Below are 17,657 nucleotides of genomic sequence, written 5' to 3'. Positions count from 1 at the left end.
TGTGGGGATAAATCCTGCTGTGACAAACCCCTGTGTCATCTCAGGCCAGCACGTGTCACTGGGCAGCAGGCACTCCTAGTGCAGGAGGGCACCACACAGAGGAGCAGCTGGGCCTGGAGGTGTGGAGAAGCAGCAGAAAAAGCCCATGTGATTTGGGAAATGCCACATTCAGGCATGATGAAAGGCTAGAGCTGAGTCAAGTGGCTACCGATGAATCACCGGGCTGCAGGGAACACGCTGGTGGGTGTTGTAAAGCTCTGTAAAGCTTGGCTCAGCTGCAGCAGACATTTGGGCGTGCAGGAACGTGCTCTGCTGCCTCTTCTGAGGATTTTCCCACCAGGGTTGGGGATACCTTGTGGGATCAAGGGGAGCCAAACTCCACAGTGTCCATGGGGGTCCCCAAAGCAGGGGAGGGTGTTGGACACGAAGCAACACGAGCACACACACCGCTGCTCTTGAAAAAAAAGGGAAGTTTATTTTCTGACTTTAACATTTATAGTGAAGTGACAGTGGATTGGAGGGTGAAAGTGCCGCCTCTCCAATGACACTGGACAAACCAACAGTCCATCAAATTTCTCTTCTTCCATAAAAGAATGCAAAACAATCAGGTATTTACAGAAAGCATGTGAGAAAGTTTGTTACAAGAATGTAAACATCAGAAGGCTTAGAAAATCTTAAAAAATCAGGGTGACAGGAAGGGACCTGTAGATGGGTGCCTTGGGATGGAGCATATGGTCCCAGCATGGCATGTTGGTGTGAAGTGAGCTGTGCCATGATTGGCCTGCCCAGGGAATGTGTGGTGCCACCTCCAGCTCCTGAGACCTGCAGAGCTCACAGTGCTCCCTCAGATGATTTGGCCTCTCCTGAGTGAGCAAAATTAAACCAATTTCACTAGAAACCCTATTATGTTGAGCACCAGGCTGCAGGGGACAGTGAGTCTCCCCTCTGCTGGGGATAGGGGGGGTCCCCAGATCAAAGGTGCTGATCCTGTGCTTCCCCACAGACCCTTCCCTGTAGGAGTGAGGGGGGTAGGATGGTCAGGACAGATGGAGACAAGAGATCTCTGAAGCCAGGTCTGGGAACTTGCAGTTTATTGCAAAGGGCCTGGGTGCAGGGGCCTGCTTGGAGCTGCCAGCCACAGCTCAGAGCAGGCCCAAGAGAAGTAAAGAGACTGGGAAAGAGAGAGAAGGCAAGAGCATGGTAAAGAGAAAATGAGAGAGCAAGGAAGAGTAAAGAGAGCAAGGTTCCCTTACAATACCATAAATCTTCTTTTGTGCTGAATATTCTAATTTTCACTAGCCAATCTAGTACAAGATACAAACCCTATAGCATTTACATACAGCCTATAAGAATCATTACATTACCATACTGTGTTGCATTTTAAACCCTAAAAACTCCTCTTTGGGCCCTTCTGCCAAGCCAGTAGGGTCTGCTCTGACCCTTGGACCTGTCTGCAAGCAGAGGGTATTGTTTCATCACAAGGGGATTGCCTTCAGCTGGCCATGCCACTGTTTTCCAGTATTCAGTAACTAAGATATCTCAAAGCTTGCTTTCATTTCAATCTCACTTACAGTTTCCATATTCTCAAAATCTTTTGCCAGGCAATCATATTTATAAGGCTTTCCTGTTTCATCTTCCCCAACACTTCCCCTTTGTGTTGTTCCCACAGGTTCCCAGCCTGTGGTCCACACTGAGGCTCCCCTTGCTCAGAGTCGTGGTGCTGGGTTGCAGCTCTGCCCCCAGCCCTGGCCACTGTCTGGGAGGGCTGGCTGGAGAGCTCCTCACTGCCAGAGATAAGAATTGCTGTAAGTTTACACTTCCCTAAATCCCTTCAACTCCTGAATTCAAATACGGATGTGGGATTTAACTTGGAAGGTTTTTGAAGGAGATATTTTTGTTATACATCATCACGCGTGTCACAAGCCTCAAATATTTGGAAGGGCTGTATAAATAACTGTGTGATCACCTTTTCTCATCTGGCTTCTGCCTCTCCCTGTTCCACAGCTGCCACAGAGTGGGGAAATGTGCACGGCACACAGAATCTGCAAGTTTACTCTCAATTACTTTCCTGAGAGGTTTCTTGAGTTTTCATGAGAGGTGCTGTCACAAGACTTGTTTAATCTGAAAGGAGAGGAGAGGAGAGGAGAGGAGAGGAGAGGAGAGGAGAGGAGAGGACAGGACAGGACAGGACAGGACAGGACAGGACAGGACAGGACAGGACAGGACCAGGGTTCACAAGGACGCTACTTCCCCGAGAACATCCATCAGACACATGCAAACTGTCAGGACAAAACTGTTGACACTGAAATGCCATCTGGGACAAAACACATACTGGGAACTACACCATGCACTGGGCAACATTTGTGTTAATCCCAGAAGTCCTGGCATGTGGATGGGAATTTTTATTACATTTTCAGTGGAGAGAGAGGCAAAATAAGCCAGAAGCTCTTTCCCACCTTGACAGCTGAACCAGCCATGGAGACCTGGGGATGTGACCTGACATGTCCCACATCTTCATCCCCATCACCCCAGACCAGCAGCCAGTAGAAATGCCTCAAGACCTGCACCCCAAAAATACCCTCCTGGCCCTGGGGCCTGGGGTAGGAGGCACCCTGAGTGATTTTTTCCCCAAAAAGATGTTGCTATTAAAAGACTTCCTGGGTCTATGATGCGAATCCTCAGCCAGACAGTTTATCTTGGGTTCAGCTTAAACCCCTCCATGCCAGGCTGCTGCTGCCGCAGTCACTGGGAGAAGAGGAACGTTTGCCATATGCTGAGGGATTACTGTATAAAACTGAGATGCTTGGCTGCATGCCAAGGCACAGGGTTTCCAAATAGAGTCTGAATCCTGGACAGAAAAGTTCCAACTAAATATAGACATGACAGCCTCAGAGTTGACTACTTTTTTTTTTTTTAACTTTTTTTTTTTTTTTTTTTTTTTTTTTTTTTTGGTTTGAGTTCACTTAAAATAGTGTGTTGAGGGTTCTTTTGTGCCCTGCTGAGGGGGCAGGTAGAGGCATGTTTACAAACACAGTTACAAACCCAAGGACATGGTGGGATGATGGGAACATCACCCTTCCTCCTGCACATCCTTGAATGGTCCTGAGGGAGGAGCAGATGCGGGTGCAGAGCACTCAGGCTGTCTCCAGCCTTTGGGCAGGAAACAGGCGAGGTGTCCTCTTCCTCACACCCTGCCCAGAAAGGTCTGACAGCCTAAAAAACATTGCAGGGAGCCAAAAAATTTGGGACACAACAAGTGGGTGGCACCTGTGGAGACTCAGTCATACACAGCTCAGCAAGGAGAAGATTTGCTGGGTGGTTTCAGAAGAGCCAGCAGGGATGGAAAGCTGAGAAAAACTCAGCAAGGAGATGGAGCTTTCACTTGGATTTTCTCAGCTGCCAGCCCTGCTCACACCTCTTGGAGATGTGGGCTGGATTACTCAGCCACAGAACTACTGGCAAGTGAAGCAAAAAAATTGAAGTCCAGCACCAGGATGGAGCAGGGGATCTCAGTGGCTTTGGGATGCAGCTGCTCCCAGTGCAGTAAGTGAAATACTCTTGCAAAAGCTCATAGAAAAAGCAACAAAGCCTAAATATCTGGGATGGGAAAGCAGGTGTTGGATGTGCTCCTCACACCCAGCATAGAGTGCTGGGAAAAAGCACTGGAGAAGGATTGGAGAGAGCTCAACCTCATGAGCTGGCCACGTGTGCTTGAGGCAGAGAGATGCTGGAAGCTCTTCAAAGAGTTGGAGGAGAAAACTCCCAGAAAGCTGTAAGTCATTGGCTGTCTAACATCACATAGATATAAAACATAATATGAGAAAATATTGTTAATAGGCTTGATGACAGAAAGGAGTTGAGACAAGCCCCTACATGCATGTTGGCTTGCACAGTATCCACCAAGGGCTGCCCCAATACTTTTGCATTCCAAGCAGGAATTCATTTAAGGGTCCACAGCTCCCAGGACAGCTGATAAGGATAAAAATTAAGCAGATGTTTGAGACAGGCCTTAAATGAAGATGGCCCTACAAAACACAGGATGGCTTAGTAGCAAATAATCAATTGCCCAAAAGGGAAAAAAAAAGGTTTAAACTAATATAAAAAGGCAGGAAAGTGGCTGAGGTGGGATCCCACTCCAGAAGAAGAGCTGCCAGGAGGAAGAAGTCAGGCTCTGTAAAATTCCTGTTCCTAAACAATGGTGCTGGGAAGGTCGGTGACACAGGGGAGGTAGGGCTAATAATAACAAATACTGTTAGAGTTATACCTTACATAGAGAAAACTGCACTGGAACTGGCTTTCCAAGAGCCCAGCAAAAAGCTTTTGTTTAATTTATGGGGCTCAGGCTATTTTTAGCTGGCAGATCCTTGGGGGTTTTATCTGGGATCGCTGCTCTGAGCCAGCAGCTGGAACATTTTAATTGTTTGCTCTGGATTTAGGGTGGGTTTTGTTTCTTTTTGTTTTTCCTAAAGGGAGAAAGAGGAAAGCAGGTGCTGGGGCCTGACCTTGCTGGTCTCCAGATTTCCCTGGCAGCACCTTCCGGAGTGGGGAGAGCAAGTGGGTCTTGGAGCAGCTCTCTGCCTCCTGGGAGACTTTTTTGGGGTGGTGCTGGGGTGTCATCAGTTGGAACCCCTGTCCTCCAGCTCAGCCAGCACCCCACACTCATCCCCAGCCCCTGCCAAAGGCCAGCAGCCAGCAGGTGAGAGGGTGGCAGGGGGACACCGTGTCTCCCCATCCTCTGGTTGCTATGCAGGTCTAAAAATAGCCTGGGCAGTGCAACAAGGAGGGAGCATCCCCTTCTTCCAGGAAAGCCAGAAGCGCTCCAGGGCTGCGTGCGGCGGTGCTTTGTTTGTCAGGAAAGCCCTTTGGTATCTGCCTGGAGCGTGGATGTGAGAGGAGCCATCTGCTCAGGGACAGGAGGTGTTTACACCAGCCCGGGCACAGACGCCCTCTGCGGAGCCTCGTCCCTGCTGGCACCCCCGCCCTGCTCGGAGCTTGGCCCCGGTGCTGAAGGCAGACGTTTCTGTTTATGAAAACACCGGCTCCTCCACCCTGGGAGCTCCCGGGGCAGCTCAGAAATCCGTGCTGGCTGGTGGCTGCTGAGAGCTGGCGCGGTGGGTGACAGCCATGTGCTGGGCTGGTGTCCCTGCCGGGCTGGGCACTGGGAATGCTGCTGGCAGCCTCTCCAGAGCTGTGCCCTGGGGCTAGGCAGGGCTGGAGGGGCTGCTGGGCTGCAGCCCACGTCAGAACCCCTGGCCCTTAGGGGACACCATAGCTCCAGAGGGTGTTTTGGGGTCACTGTTCCACTGCCTATGCTCAGAAGTACTCTGAGACCCCTAACTGCCTGCACTGACCCAAGAGGAAGTGGGATTGGCATTAAAGAGAAAACTTTAAGAAGTTTTTCTGAAGAAAGCAAAAAAGTTCAAGTTTTCAACCTTACTTCCTGCCCTTTTTTTTCCCCATTTTTGTCTCCCTACAGAGTAAATCTATTTCATTTGGATCCCGCTGACACAAATAACCCCAGGTTTCAGGCTGAAACATCAGCAATCACCTCTTTCCATTGCTGGCCAGCATGGCAAGCTAATTTTAACTTCCCAAGCTCCCTCCCATCTCCTGGAGGTTGTCCTGTTGCAGCCAGGGAGTGCTAGAAAATAGTGCATCGCCCACTCATCCAGCCTCCTTCAAGGGAAATATTTATATGATGCCAAAGAGAGGGTTTCCATGGCAGTGATGACTCCAGCACCGTCGCCTTGGAAACCGCTTGAGGCCATCTTGAAGGGTTTGAAAATCCCCTTCAGAGACAAATAAGGAGAGGGAGAGGAAAGGCCACTGGGATCAGAGTGGTGTCCTGGTCTCCCCTGACGTCTGCCTTTCCTTGCCTGGGTCCCTGCCCATGCCACTGGGGTGATTTGTAGTCCAGGTGTCGCTTCAGGGATAGACCCAGGACAAAGGAATGAAGTGCTGTGCAAACAGAACCGGTTTTGTTGGTGCTTCCTCCTGCTTCCCAAAGCATCCAGCAGTGACTCTGGTGCCAGGGCACTGCTCAGCCCCAGAGGGGGCTTCAGGGAGACTCCCCTGCCAGCAAACACCGGGGTGTTTATTAGCCCCTGCCCAGCTTCAAGCACCAGCTGCTTTCGGAGCAGCAAACGCACAGGTCCCATGTCTAAGACAGCCCAAGTTCCCATCACACGTGAAGAGCCCCGTGTTTCTCCTGAGGAGCTGCCAAAATCTGAGCCACAGGCACAGACGGCTGCTGGCAGCAGAGCGCTCGCCTGCGGCGGAGGGAGGAACGCACCTCTGTGTCACACACATCCCGGCTCAGCCCCCGCAGCCCGTGCTTCAGCTCCCACATCCCGTGCTTCAGCCACTCATGCTCCCAGCCTGCAGGAGCTCTGTCACCGGCAGCCAGCCCATCTGGCTCTCAAGGACACCAAGAACACGGCAGGGAGGGCAGAGCTTTCCGAGCAGATGGATGGTGAGCCCCATGATGCAGCTGGTGGCGGCAGAGGTGGCCAGTGTCGCTGTTTGTTCAAGATAGAGGATTGCTTTCTTTGGGGTTTTGCTGAAAAATATGAATTATCTTCTTCATTTTGTTTAGGGTAATCTAAAATATTATCTTCTTTCTCCCTGAGTTGCCTCCATGCCGAGGTGTCAGTGACTCTCCAAGCCAGAGCTCTTCCCTGGCACCCACGCTTTGCTCTGCAGAGCTGCTGCCCATCCTCACTTGCAGGTACCTTCACACCATCCCTCACCTGCCTTCCAAAACCCAGAGAGAAACACCCTGCAGTGCTTAGTCCCTCAACCTAAACCCAAGGGAGGGTCTGGCCACGGTGCCAGTACCAGGGTAACTCGCATCTCGCCATCCTGCTGCCTGTGCCAGGCTGCCTGCTCCTGCCTGCATCTCGAGGGGGGCATCTGGAGGTGCCAGGGCAGTGCCCAGTTCATTCTTGATCTACAGCAGGTGAAAATTCTCACTTCTATCGATGCAGCTTCTCATATTTTGAATGTTGAAACACATGGGTGTGAGTCCAGGGCTTTGCCCAGGAGGGAGCTCCTAGCACGCTGTGTGTGTCACAAAACTCATGTCTGGCCAGTGCTGACCCAGGTGCCAGGTTGGGATGCAAAGCTTGGAATTACAAGTGTAAATATTTATTCATGGGTGTGAAATGTCCCACACAAGTCAGAGCACCCAGGTGGGGTTTTTTATGAGGTTCTTACATCCATCACATCCTCAGGTACAGCACAAATTGACTGAGCACTGACACCCACACTAACAGATCTCCAGTCATAGGAAAACTTGGCAAAGCTGCTCTGTTTCTGCTCATCCATGGATCCAGGTGTCCTTGAGTCCCTCCGGCTGCAGTGACTGACCTGTGACACCAGACCAGTCTGGGATGCTGTGGTACCCTGGTCATCCCAGGGACAAAGCTGTTCTTTATCCCTCAGGGACTGCTCTAAGCCTCCAAAAGCAAAATCCTTCTCCCCAGAGCCGGCCTGTTTGTTTTACTTCAGCACAAACAATCCCAAAGCCTTCCATAAAACTCCACTACCCCCTCACATCGCGGTGTGCCAAGAGCACTAATGTTTATTTTACCATTAACACGCTTCTGTGCCATAAAGTTCCATGAACCGGTGCGGGAAGGGACGCGGGACCCTTTGGGGTGGGTCTCCCGGGGAGATTAACCGGGGAGCTGGTGGAAAGGCCGGTTCTCTCCCGCTCCTCCTGCTTCTGCTCCCTTCTGCGGGGGTCTGGCCCCCTCCTGCGGGCGGCCGCGGGGCCGGCGGGTCCCGGTGAGGGCCGGAGGGGTCCCGGGCGAGGGAAAGGGCCGGCGGGGTCCCGATAAGGCTAAGGGCCAGCGGGTCCCGGGTAAGCTCCACCAGCCCCGGGGCTCTCTCTGCCCTCGACAGCTGCTCCGCTCGCCGCCCCCGGCCCTCACCGCCCCGCAGGGCCGCCCCCGGCCCGCCCCCGGCCGGCCCTACATAGCGGCGGTGCCGCCCCCAGTGCCGGCCCCGCTCCGCCATGGCCCCGGCGCTTCGCCTGTGCGCGCTGGCCCTGGCCCTGCTGCCCGCCGTGGCCGCGCAGGAGGTGGCCGGAGGTAAGCGGTGACCGCGGCCCCGCGTGGGGCTGGGGGCGGCTGGCGCTCCTCGCACAGCACTCAAAATCCCGACGGGCAGCGGCTTTGGACCCTGTTTCTGTGGGGTGTCCGGGGCGGGAAGCAGGCCGGCAGCCAGCGGGGGCGGGTGGCCGCTGGTCAGGGGGCTGTGGGCAGTGAGAGCTGGGAGGGAAGGCCGTGTCCCTCGCTGGGAGTTCCGCGGGGAGCGATCCCGTGCAGCCCGGTGTGTCCCTTCGAGGTCTGGAAAGTTGGGTGGGTGCTGCAAGTGGAGATTTGCTCGCCGCTTTTCCGGCTTCCACTGCAATGGAAATTCCATGTCCAGGGGAGCTGAGGCTGCCCCATCCCTGGAAGTGTCCAAGGCCGGCTTGGACGGGGCTTGGAGCAGCCTGGGCTACTGGAAGGTGTCCCTGCCCATTGGGGGGAGAGTGGGACAAGATGAGTTTAAAGCCCTCCTACCCAAACCATTCTGTGATTCCATGATTTACTGGTGATAACAGCTCAGGTGAGAGGGCTGCTTGTCTTCCCTGACCAGGGGGCAGTCACTGGACAGCCAGGCTCCTGCTGATGGCCCTGTGGAAGGTGGGGGAGAGTGGCTGGGTAGCTTCAGACCAGGAAGAAGATGGGTGTTGTTGGATATAGATGGGTGTCCAGCTGCTCCTCCTTAGTGGCTGGGGGATGGAGCAGAGCCCCCCAGAGGTGCTGCACCAGGTGGAGGAGAAGCTGTAGCAAAGGCAACTGCCTACAGAGTGTCCTAAGAAGTCTGCCCCCTCTTCCAGCTGGTCTCCATTCACTTCACTCCTCCTGTAGCCAGCTGTCAAAAGCATTACCCAGGTGACTTCTAGCACAGCAAGAGCTGCTGTGGTGTCTCTGTCCCTGAGGAGTACAGTGCTTCCTGTGCCATGCCATGTGAGCTCTCTGGTCGCCTGAGATGGGACGCTGGGACAAACCAAATCCTGAAGGGCTGTGGTGTCCTCAAAGCAGCCCATTCCCAAACAGCTGTGAGTGGGTGGATTGACTTAATGACTTGGAGGATGATCCCCAGCTAGGGATGTCAGGAGAGGGGATATCCCGGGGAAAAGCAAAGCCCAGTTAAAACCACAAGTTCTACTTTTGCCCACCACTGGCCTCCTGTGGTGTGGGAAGGTGTTTTGTGATTCCTAGTAAAGAACAGTCCTGGAGCAGCAGAGGCACTGCTGTGCTTTTTCAGCCTCAATTGAAGAAATGGGGAAGATGCAGCTTCAGAGTGTTTAAAACCTGCAATCTCAGCCTCTCTGGTGTGTAAACACCCTTATCTGAGCTATGTTAATCAATTGCCCAGTTGTTTGGAAGGCTATACAGAGCATGTGACTGCTGACAGTGGGTCATAGCTGAGGGTTCCTGCCAGCTGGAGGGAGAAAATCCAGCTTTGCTGATTGTGAGAGTGGAAAACAAGCACCTCTGGGATTGATTTTTTCCTGATTACGACACTGCAAAGCAACAATCCTTCATCCAGCAGTGAGTGGTCAGGCAAATTGATTTGAGTTTTCCTTTTTTGTCAAACAGGCTGCTGCTTAGACTCTTAAGCAGGAGTCAGTTTTAAATGGCTCATTCTTGAGGGCTTGGCAAACCACCCTTCCTGCAGGTCTGGGGAAGCACACCAGTGAATTGCAGGTGAATATCCTGTAGGGAGGCATTTTCCAGGAGCACTGCTGGGAGCTGTAGCTAAGCGCAGAATGGAGGCTGGACTGAGCCAGCATGTCCTGTGTTCAGGTTCAGACTTTATCCATTCCCCTGCCCAGCTGGATGACTTCATCCATGGTGGCTCTGGTCCTGAGAGCCACCTGTGTCTATTCAGCTGAGGTCTTCTTCTGCCAGATGGGGGTGGAAACAGGTTCTGAACATGAGCACAGATTTTGGCTGCAGTGCTGCTCCCATTGCCTGGACTGTGTCCTGCTGAAGGAAGATTTGGATGAACTGGCTGGGGTAGGGTACACCCCTCATCTGCAGCAGGAGGCCACCTGCAGGATCTGCAGCTCTGTCTGTCCCCATGTGCTCCTCTGCTTTTCCTGGTCGCAACTTCTGTGTCTGGAGCTTTTTTGCTTGAGTTGCTCCATCATCTGGTGCTACAGGACTGTATCACCTACCCGCTGCTTGCCCTCAACCTCACAGGGTCCCTCCAGACCAACTCTAGCTGTGTCCCCTGGCTGCCCTACTGCCATAGCTGATGCTCAGGCTTTTCGGGAAATAAAACCCAAGAGAGGAACTCACAGCTTAGGGCTTTGTCAGCAGAGCAAGGCAGAACTTGCCTTGCATTTGGGCCTCCCACCGTGACACGGAGTGCATGCTGAAGCTGGTGGCTCTTGCAGCAGCAGCCTGCACTGCTGCTGGCCCAGTGGTGGGTAGGAGCAGGCATGGAGGAGCCCAGAGTTTGAAACCACTGAAGCTCTTCTAAGTCCTAAGGTGTTTTTTTTCCTTCCTGCAGATTGTCGCCAGTATACGAACAGGAGCTGTGAAGAATGCCTGAAAAATGTCACTGTGAGTAGCAGCAGTGAGACACCCAACCTCTCACCACACCTTAAAAAGTTTCCTTCCTGGAATCAGAGCTGGTCACCTGCCTTTGTCCCAGACATGCAGCAAATTCCACCCACCTATGAGGGTGAGAGGGCAATCCCTCTGTGGTGCTCTGGAATGAGGTTGCTAGAAACTGGGTGGGTTTTGTTGTGTGCTTTTATTAGAGTAATGGAGTTGCTGAGCTGCTTCCTGATGGATGGGCAATGTGCTTGGAGAAAAACTGAGTGGGCTGGGCTGGCTGGTCAAGTTCCCCTCCAGCAGCTGGGCCATGGCACTGGGTGGGTGCAGGATGTGTACTGGTGTCCTGCCAGTCTCTGCTGCCTTATCACAGATATCAGCAAACTTGAACTTGAGTCAGATCTTGCAGCTGATGTAGCCAGAACCAGTTTGACCAAACCCTACTGAATGCTGGGGTTGGGGGTTGGAGCCACCAGGAGAGGAGTGTGCAAAGCTCTGCAGATGGTCAGTAGTGGCTGGGCACATGCACACCTCTCCTGCTCATCAGCTTTGTGTGTGTAGAGTGCTTTGTCTCAAAGGCTTTCTTCTTATCCCAAAAATAAACATAAAGGATTTGTCTTGTTAATGGTGGGATTCTTAAGGCTGTCCTGGACAGGGCCAAGCAGTTGGCTCAGTGATCCTTATGAGTCCCTTCCAGCTCAGGATAGTCTACGATTCTAAGCCAGGAGAAAGATTCTCAGCATTGTTTCTTGCTCTAGAGCTCTGCACTCCCCTCTCCTGCCTCTCCTGGTGTGATCTGTGCTGACACAGCTCTTACTCCTGAGCACCCTGTGGCTGCTGGGTGATATCTGGTGAGCCAGCAGAGGTGGGCCCTGTGCTGTGGTTGCCAAGCAAAGTGTGGGTCACTGGCAATAACTCTGTGCTGCCTGGTCCCTGTGTCCTAGTGCCTGTGGTGTGCCAGCAGCAGGAGGTGCATGGAGTACCCCGTCCGAAGGATCCTCCCCCCGGCCGACCTGTGTGAGCTCCGCTCTGCTCGCTGGGGAGTCTGCTGGGGTAAGTGCCAGCCTGGGGTGGTGACTGTGTGAGTGCCTGCTGCTGTGGGAGGTTCCCCTGCCTCCCCATCTCTCTGCCAGTGTAGCAATGACAGGCTGAAGGCAGTCAAGGTTCTGCAAACTTGCTGAAGCGTGGGCGGGGAAACAGAGTATGAGCAGTTCTCTGCCTTCTGGCAAGTAGGACCCGTGAGGATTTAGCTACTCCAAAATGCATCCCTTCTGCTTTGGTGTGATGGAGGCTCCAGACATGGCTAGCACCTGGGAACAGGAGTGGAAGGTTCTCTGTGGGCCTGTGCAGCCTTTCCTGGTGTCTGAACCCCAGAAGATCTCTCCCCTGCAGCTGGCACGTCACTCTGTGCACTGCTTCTGGCTCTTCACGTGGCTGCTGTCCCAGGTGGGCTCGTGGAACCAGAAGTGTGGTGACTTCTCTGGGAACCTGTGTGTGCATCTAGTGCTGAGTGTACTGTGGTCCTGCTCAGCTTTTAACCACTTAAGAAAAAACCTCTTCTAAAACTACCCCTGCACGTGCAGGTCTCCTCTGGGAGCTTTTTCTGGTGGACAGCTGCCTCTCCTCCCTGCTGCTCTGTTTTCTGAAGGATTTCTGGAGAGATTGGTGCCTTGTTTAGACCAAGCTTAGTGCAAGTTCATGCTCAGACAGGAGCCAGCTTTTGGGGGCTGGAGCAGGAAGGAAGCGAGGTGGGGGCTGGTTGCTCTCACCCACCCCCTTGATGAGGAGCCTGGAGCTGAATTGCCATGGCCTGTCATCTTTTGTGCTCAAGGCTGGGCTCTCCTGTCTGCCCACAAGAGTTCAAACTGCTCTTATGTTTGTTCAGGAAGAATCTCTTCTTTGTGAGGCCTGTGGTATGCTTTTCTGAAACTTCTGTATGACCTTGAAATACTAGTTTTGATGTGAGTAGCTTCACAAAAGGTTTCATTATAGAAGATCACATTCCTTGGCTTACAAAACTTGCTGTGAGGAGATTAGTCTTGTGGGAGATTAGCTCTTATGTGATTCTGCATTTTTGGTGTGTGTGACTTCGCCTCTGTCATCAGCTGGAGGAGTGCCTGGTGCTCTGCCACAGACCTCTCTGTGTGGGAAGCGGGGAGCTGAACCCCAGACTCATCCTGAAACCCCAAAAGGGTTTCAGAAGCACTGATGTTGCTGCAGGCTTTGAAAACAATTTCAGTGGGGGAGTCAGCTCAGGCTGGAGTACCTAAAAGAGAGGATCTATTTAGAACAGATAAAAGGAAGGAGTCTCTTACAAAGAGGGTGATGAGGCACTAGCACAGGTTGCCCAGAGAGATGATGAATGCCCCATCCCTGGAAACATTCAAGGTCAGGTTGGATAGGACTGTGAGCTGCCTGGTCTAGTGAAAGATGTCCCTGCCCATGGCAGGGAGTTGGACTAAATGACCTTCAAAAGTGCTCTGAGCAGGTTCAGGTGCAGTGAGATTTCTGTAGCCTGGCTGTTGTGTGCAAAGTGGCTCCTAAACAAATATTTCCACAGGCACAAGTTTCTGAACAGCCTGAACCACGCTTGGAAGAAACTCCTCTTTGTTGTTGCCTGAAATCCTTGGCATCCAGATGTGTCATTTTTGGCTGGTGTCTCTACTGCCATTCCTGCAGGAGCTGAGTAGGATGAGCAGGGGCCAGGGCTCAGGGCTGCTGCCTCACCATGTTCCAGTAGGTTTTGTTTTGTGTGTGGGCAAGCAGAGCCCCCCAGCTCTGGGGCGACATGGCAGTCAGGTGCAGGAAGCAGGACTTGGCCCTCAGCTACCTGAGCAGCACTGCTGGCCCCAATCCCAACAGATTTTGTTGCAGTCTTTCTCTTGCCCAAGGACTTCAGACACCTCTAAGTGCTCATCTCATCAGAGATGACTTCTGAGGCTGGCTCCCATGGACAGTAATTCCTCTCTGTCAGAGATCCTTCCTTAGCCCTGAAGCCTTCAGCTGTTGGGTTTTTTCCCTTAATGGTTACTTTTTACCTGGATTAGTGATTAAGATAGCTTTGCTCCTCTTTCTGCCAGAGGAGTTTGACCTGAGTGCATTTGTCCTTGTCTTTCTTCACAGCCAGTAACTGAGCACTCCTGTTAGCAGGGACATGTGCTCAGTTGGTGTTCATTTGTGGGTACCAACACTTGCTGTATCTACAGCTAACAGTGTCCATTTGCTTTCCCAGGTGGTTGCACATCTCCAGCCCAGTGACTGAAGCTGCTGGTGACAGTAGTTGTATATTCATAAACAGGACAGAGAAAATGGCTGTAGGAAAGAGGAAATGGCTTCAAGTTGCACCAGGAGAGGTTTAGGTTGGATAGTAAGAAAAAGATTCTTCACTCAGACAGTGGTCAGACAGTGGAACAGGCTGCCCAGGGCAGTGGTGGAGTCACCATCCTTGGAAGCATTCAAAAAAAACAGAGCTGTTGCACTTGAGGACATGGTTTACTGGAAGACCTGGCAGTGCTGGGGAAACAGTTGGACTTGATGATCTTTGAGTGCTTTCCCAACAATAATAATTCTGTGATTCTATATTGTAACCCCAGGCCGCTGTGTCTGTGTGTGCTAAACATGTTTTTGTCAAATCCTTCAGTGAACTTCGAAGCCCTGATCATTGCAATGTCCGTGGTGGGAGGAACGCTTCTGATCATGTTGGGGGTCTGCTGCTGCTGCTGTTGTTGTAAGAAAAAGAGCAAAAAGTAAGTATTGGGGGGTCCCCTGATTGGGGAGCAGCTCAGATGCAGCCATGTGCTGCTGCAGAACTGAGTGCACTGAGGGGCTTTTCTGTCTACCAGGCCAGACAAGGATGATGAGAGAGCAGCCAGGGAGCGGGAGAAGAGGCGGGTGCGGCAGGAAGAGAGGTGAGTTTGTACCACAGGCCCTGAGGCTGCAGAATGATTTGGCTCCTGTCTGTGCCATCAAACGTGATGCCAGGAGGCACCATGGGGCTCAAGACATGCCGTCAGTGGCTGCTTCAGCACTAGCTCACACACAAGCCTCATTAGGAATGTCATGCTGGGGTGACTCGTGGATGTAGCATCACGAGTACTGCGTGTGCAGCTCCCCGAGGGCTGCTGACGTGTGGGCTCTGGTGGTCCCCAGAGCCTCCCTGAGCAAACCTGCCAGGCTGGAGCTCCCTGTTGGGAATAAGCAAGGAACTCTGGCTCTTTTTGTTCCCTTTTGTATCACCAGTTCCTGACTCATGGCTTTTCTGTTTGCCTCTCGCAGGAGAGCAGAGATGAAATCACGGCATGATGAAATCCGAAGAAAATACGGTACAGTGCTGACATGAGTGATTCAAACTAAGCTTTAGATGAAGCAGCCTCTGTAACTGTGCTCCTTGCCATGGTCACAGCTGTAGATGAGACCTGGCCAGCAGGGATAACATGGTCCTTACTTCTCTTGGCTCAGAGTAAGTGTAGAGATGCTGGGGTCATGGTGAGTGAGCCCACACAGGGGCTATTTTTCCTGGGCAGGGAAGAGGAAGTGTATAATGTTCCCCAGGATGTGTCCTCCAAGCTTACCATGTGGGAGAATCTGATGGTGCTTGACTGGAGCTTGACTGGAGAAGCAGAAGCTGGCAGACACAGCACCATCATAATGCTGTTACCCTTCAGGCACAGCCCTCCAGTAGCCCTTTGGTGAGCCAGCAGCCTGGCTCACCCTTGTGGGGCCAGGTAGGAATCAGCCTACCCCCCCTTGTGGGGCCAGGTAGGAATCAGAATGCCTACAACTGCAGGAGCACAGAGCGGGCACCAATCCCACCCCAGTCCCTCTGGTCCTCTGTGCCAGCAGTGGTGTCTCAGTCCCCTGGGGATGGGAGTGCACAGCCTCCCTCCTGGGGCTGGACTGTCCCTCAGGTGAATCCCATGGACCTGGGCCAGGTCTGGACCAAACTGAGGGGAATATCAGCTTGGAAGGAAGCAGGGAGCAGCCAGTTGCTCTGTGCAGGGGACAGCCTGCCCACTGGGACTGCCAAAGGCTCTGCCAGTGTCTGGCTGTGGAGCATCTGGGCTCATGCATGCTGCACTTGGTGGTCTCTGGCTCTGGATGGGCTTTAGGGAAAACTAGAGACCTTTTCTCAGCCTGCAGCTGCTGCCTGCTGCAGGTCCAGGTTAGGCAGGAGATCCCAGGGCCTCTGGATGGGCTGGCTCCTTTGGGGAAGAAAGATCAGGCGAAGCTGTGCCTTAGGGAGCTCATGGTATGGGAAGCATCTGCCCGTGGAGGAGCTGTGCTCTGGGCCTGTCTTGCCATATCAGGGCTGTCTTGCTGCAGCCTGACCCCAGAGTTTGCAATCTTGTCCTTTGTGGCTGTTCCTCAGAAGTGTTGAGCTGGGAAAGCAGCAAATAGCATGGCACGTGGCTTGTTGCTAGCCCCAAAGTCAGCCCCATACCCTGCCTTGCTGGTTCCCAGTCTCGATGCAGGAGTAGGGAAGCAAGTCTAAGAAGTTTTAATTTGGGTGTGGGCTCTCTGCTTGTAAGTCCAGTCTGACAGAAGGGGTGTGCAGAGGGAGCACTCTGGAAGATTAGGCAGGCTGCTTTACCTGGACTGCCTGGGAGAGGGGTTTCCCATCAAGTCAGGCTTCTCAATGGATGTCTCCTCTTGTGCAGAAGGGGAGAGTGAAACAGTGAAGCAGTGCTCACTGTGGGCACTGCTCAAGTAAGAGCAGGTGTTCTGGGAGAACTGCAGCTGGGAGGCTTGGGGGTCCTTAAATGACAAAGAGTTATTTCCCAGGACTGGTTTTCTGGCTGGCTGTGACCACTGTGAGAGCTGCTGTCTGAACAAATCTCTCCTCTCTTCTAGGCCTGTTCAAGGAAGAGAACCCTTATGCAAAATTTGAGAATTAGCATCTCCAGACACACCCACTCACCCTGGTGAACAGTGCCTTCTGCAGAGCCAAAAAGTCTCCAGGCTTCCCCCCACCACCTCAGTGCCACTTCAACTGCCACAGATGATGACCCAAATGCTTGGTGACACCATTGTCCCCGCTCCAGGTGCTTGGTCTGGCCAGAGCTTTGCTCTTGCCCTGCTGGTGCAAGAAGCCATGGTAGCAATACTGGAGGATGGAGCATTTCTTCTCACTCACCCCAGGGTGGTTGTGGTGTCCAAAGCAATGCACGGAGCAGTCCTTGTCCCAGCCAAGGGCAAAAGCAATGTCACACACCTCCCTCACTCCTGCCTCACCAAGAGCACTCCATGCACACACAGCTAGGCTCTTCTCCTCCGCTCCTTTTTTTCTTCTAGTATATGCAAAAGCCAGCAGGAGTTTCCTGACATAAGGGTCAGCAGAAGGCTTTGGCTGTCACTCCAGGTGCCTGCACTTATCCCAGCACATCCGCAGTCCTCTCAAAGAGCACAAGTTTCTGGTGATCTGGTGCTTCCAGGAGGAAGGTCTTATGTGCACCTTCTCACTTGCAACTAATCTGGGGAAATGCCCCAACTCTCCTACCTCTCTGTGCCTTTCTAGAAAGGTGGTCTTGGGCTCAATGGCCACATCTGTTAGCAATACTGTAAGTTTCAAGTGCATTTACAATATGCTGATTGTATATTAAACTGATTTAATTACTGTTCTGGTCTGAAGGAGTTTAATTCTGCTTCCACAGCAGGCACAGGTTGGGAGTAGTGGCTGATGGAGTTGTCACTGTTATGTGGCTCTGATTCATTGGGGGTAGCTGGGGGAGACAGAAGCAAGGCTGCCTCAGGCTCTTGCTGGGCTTGAAAGGAGTCAGTTCCCAGAGATGTTCAGGTGTTAGGAAGAGCTTGGGATGGAAGTAAGGCTGCTCTCTAAGGAAGGAGCTGGGTGTTCTGGCAAGAGTTTGGCCTTTTGTCCCCTGGCATCTCTAGGAGAGAGCCCCTGTGTACGTGGGGGAGCCTGGGGGCTCAGACTGCAGCCCCAGCAGTGTAAGGGAGCTGGGCTGGGAAGGAGGATGGAGCTGCCAGCTCTGGAGCCTGCCCAGGGCTGACCATGCAGCACGCACAGCCCCTTGGGCA

General features: G+C 52.8%; 1 protein-coding gene across 1 annotated transcript; it reads left to right on the top strand.

The window, feature by feature from the left end:
* The first annotated feature begins 8,002 nt into the window (after positions 1-8,002).
* PTTG1IP (PTTG1 interacting protein) lies at positions 8,003-17,233 on the top strand. The gene is made up of 7 exons (XM_009089503.4): positions 8,003-8,093; positions 10,573-10,625; positions 11,564-11,672; positions 14,260-14,365; positions 14,462-14,527; positions 14,895-14,941; positions 16,470-17,233. The coding sequence occupies exons 1-7, from the start codon at positions 8,018-8,020 to the stop codon at positions 16,511-16,513; spliced, it is 501 nt and encodes a 166-aa protein (XP_009087751.1). The 5' UTR covers positions 8,003-8,017; the 3' UTR covers positions 16,514-17,233.
* Positions 17,234-17,657: the final 424 nt, after the last annotated feature.

This window comes from Serinus canaria, chromosome 9 (assembly GCF_022539315.1).
Source record: "Serinus canaria isolate serCan28SL12 chromosome 9, serCan2020, whole genome shotgun sequence".
NCBI classification, from domain to species: domain Eukaryota; kingdom Metazoa; phylum Chordata; class Aves; order Passeriformes; family Fringillidae; genus Serinus; species Serinus canaria.
The sequence above is the reverse complement of the archived record's forward strand: the minus strand, read 5'-3'. Positions and strand labels throughout refer to the sequence as shown.

Coding starts and splice junctions, on each gene's coding strand:
- PTTG1IP (XM_009089503.4), top strand. CDS start 8,018: ATGGCCCCGGCGCTTCGCCTGTGCGCGCTGGCCCTGGCCCTGCTGCCC. Junction 10,626..11,563: donor AATGCCTGAAAAATGTCACT/GTGAGTAGCAGC, acceptor CCTGTGTCCTAG/TGCCTGTGGTGTGCCAGCAG. Junction 11,673..14,259: donor TCGCTGGGGAGTCTGCTGGG/GTAAGTGCCAGC, acceptor CAAATCCTTCAG/TGAACTTCGAAGCCCTGATC.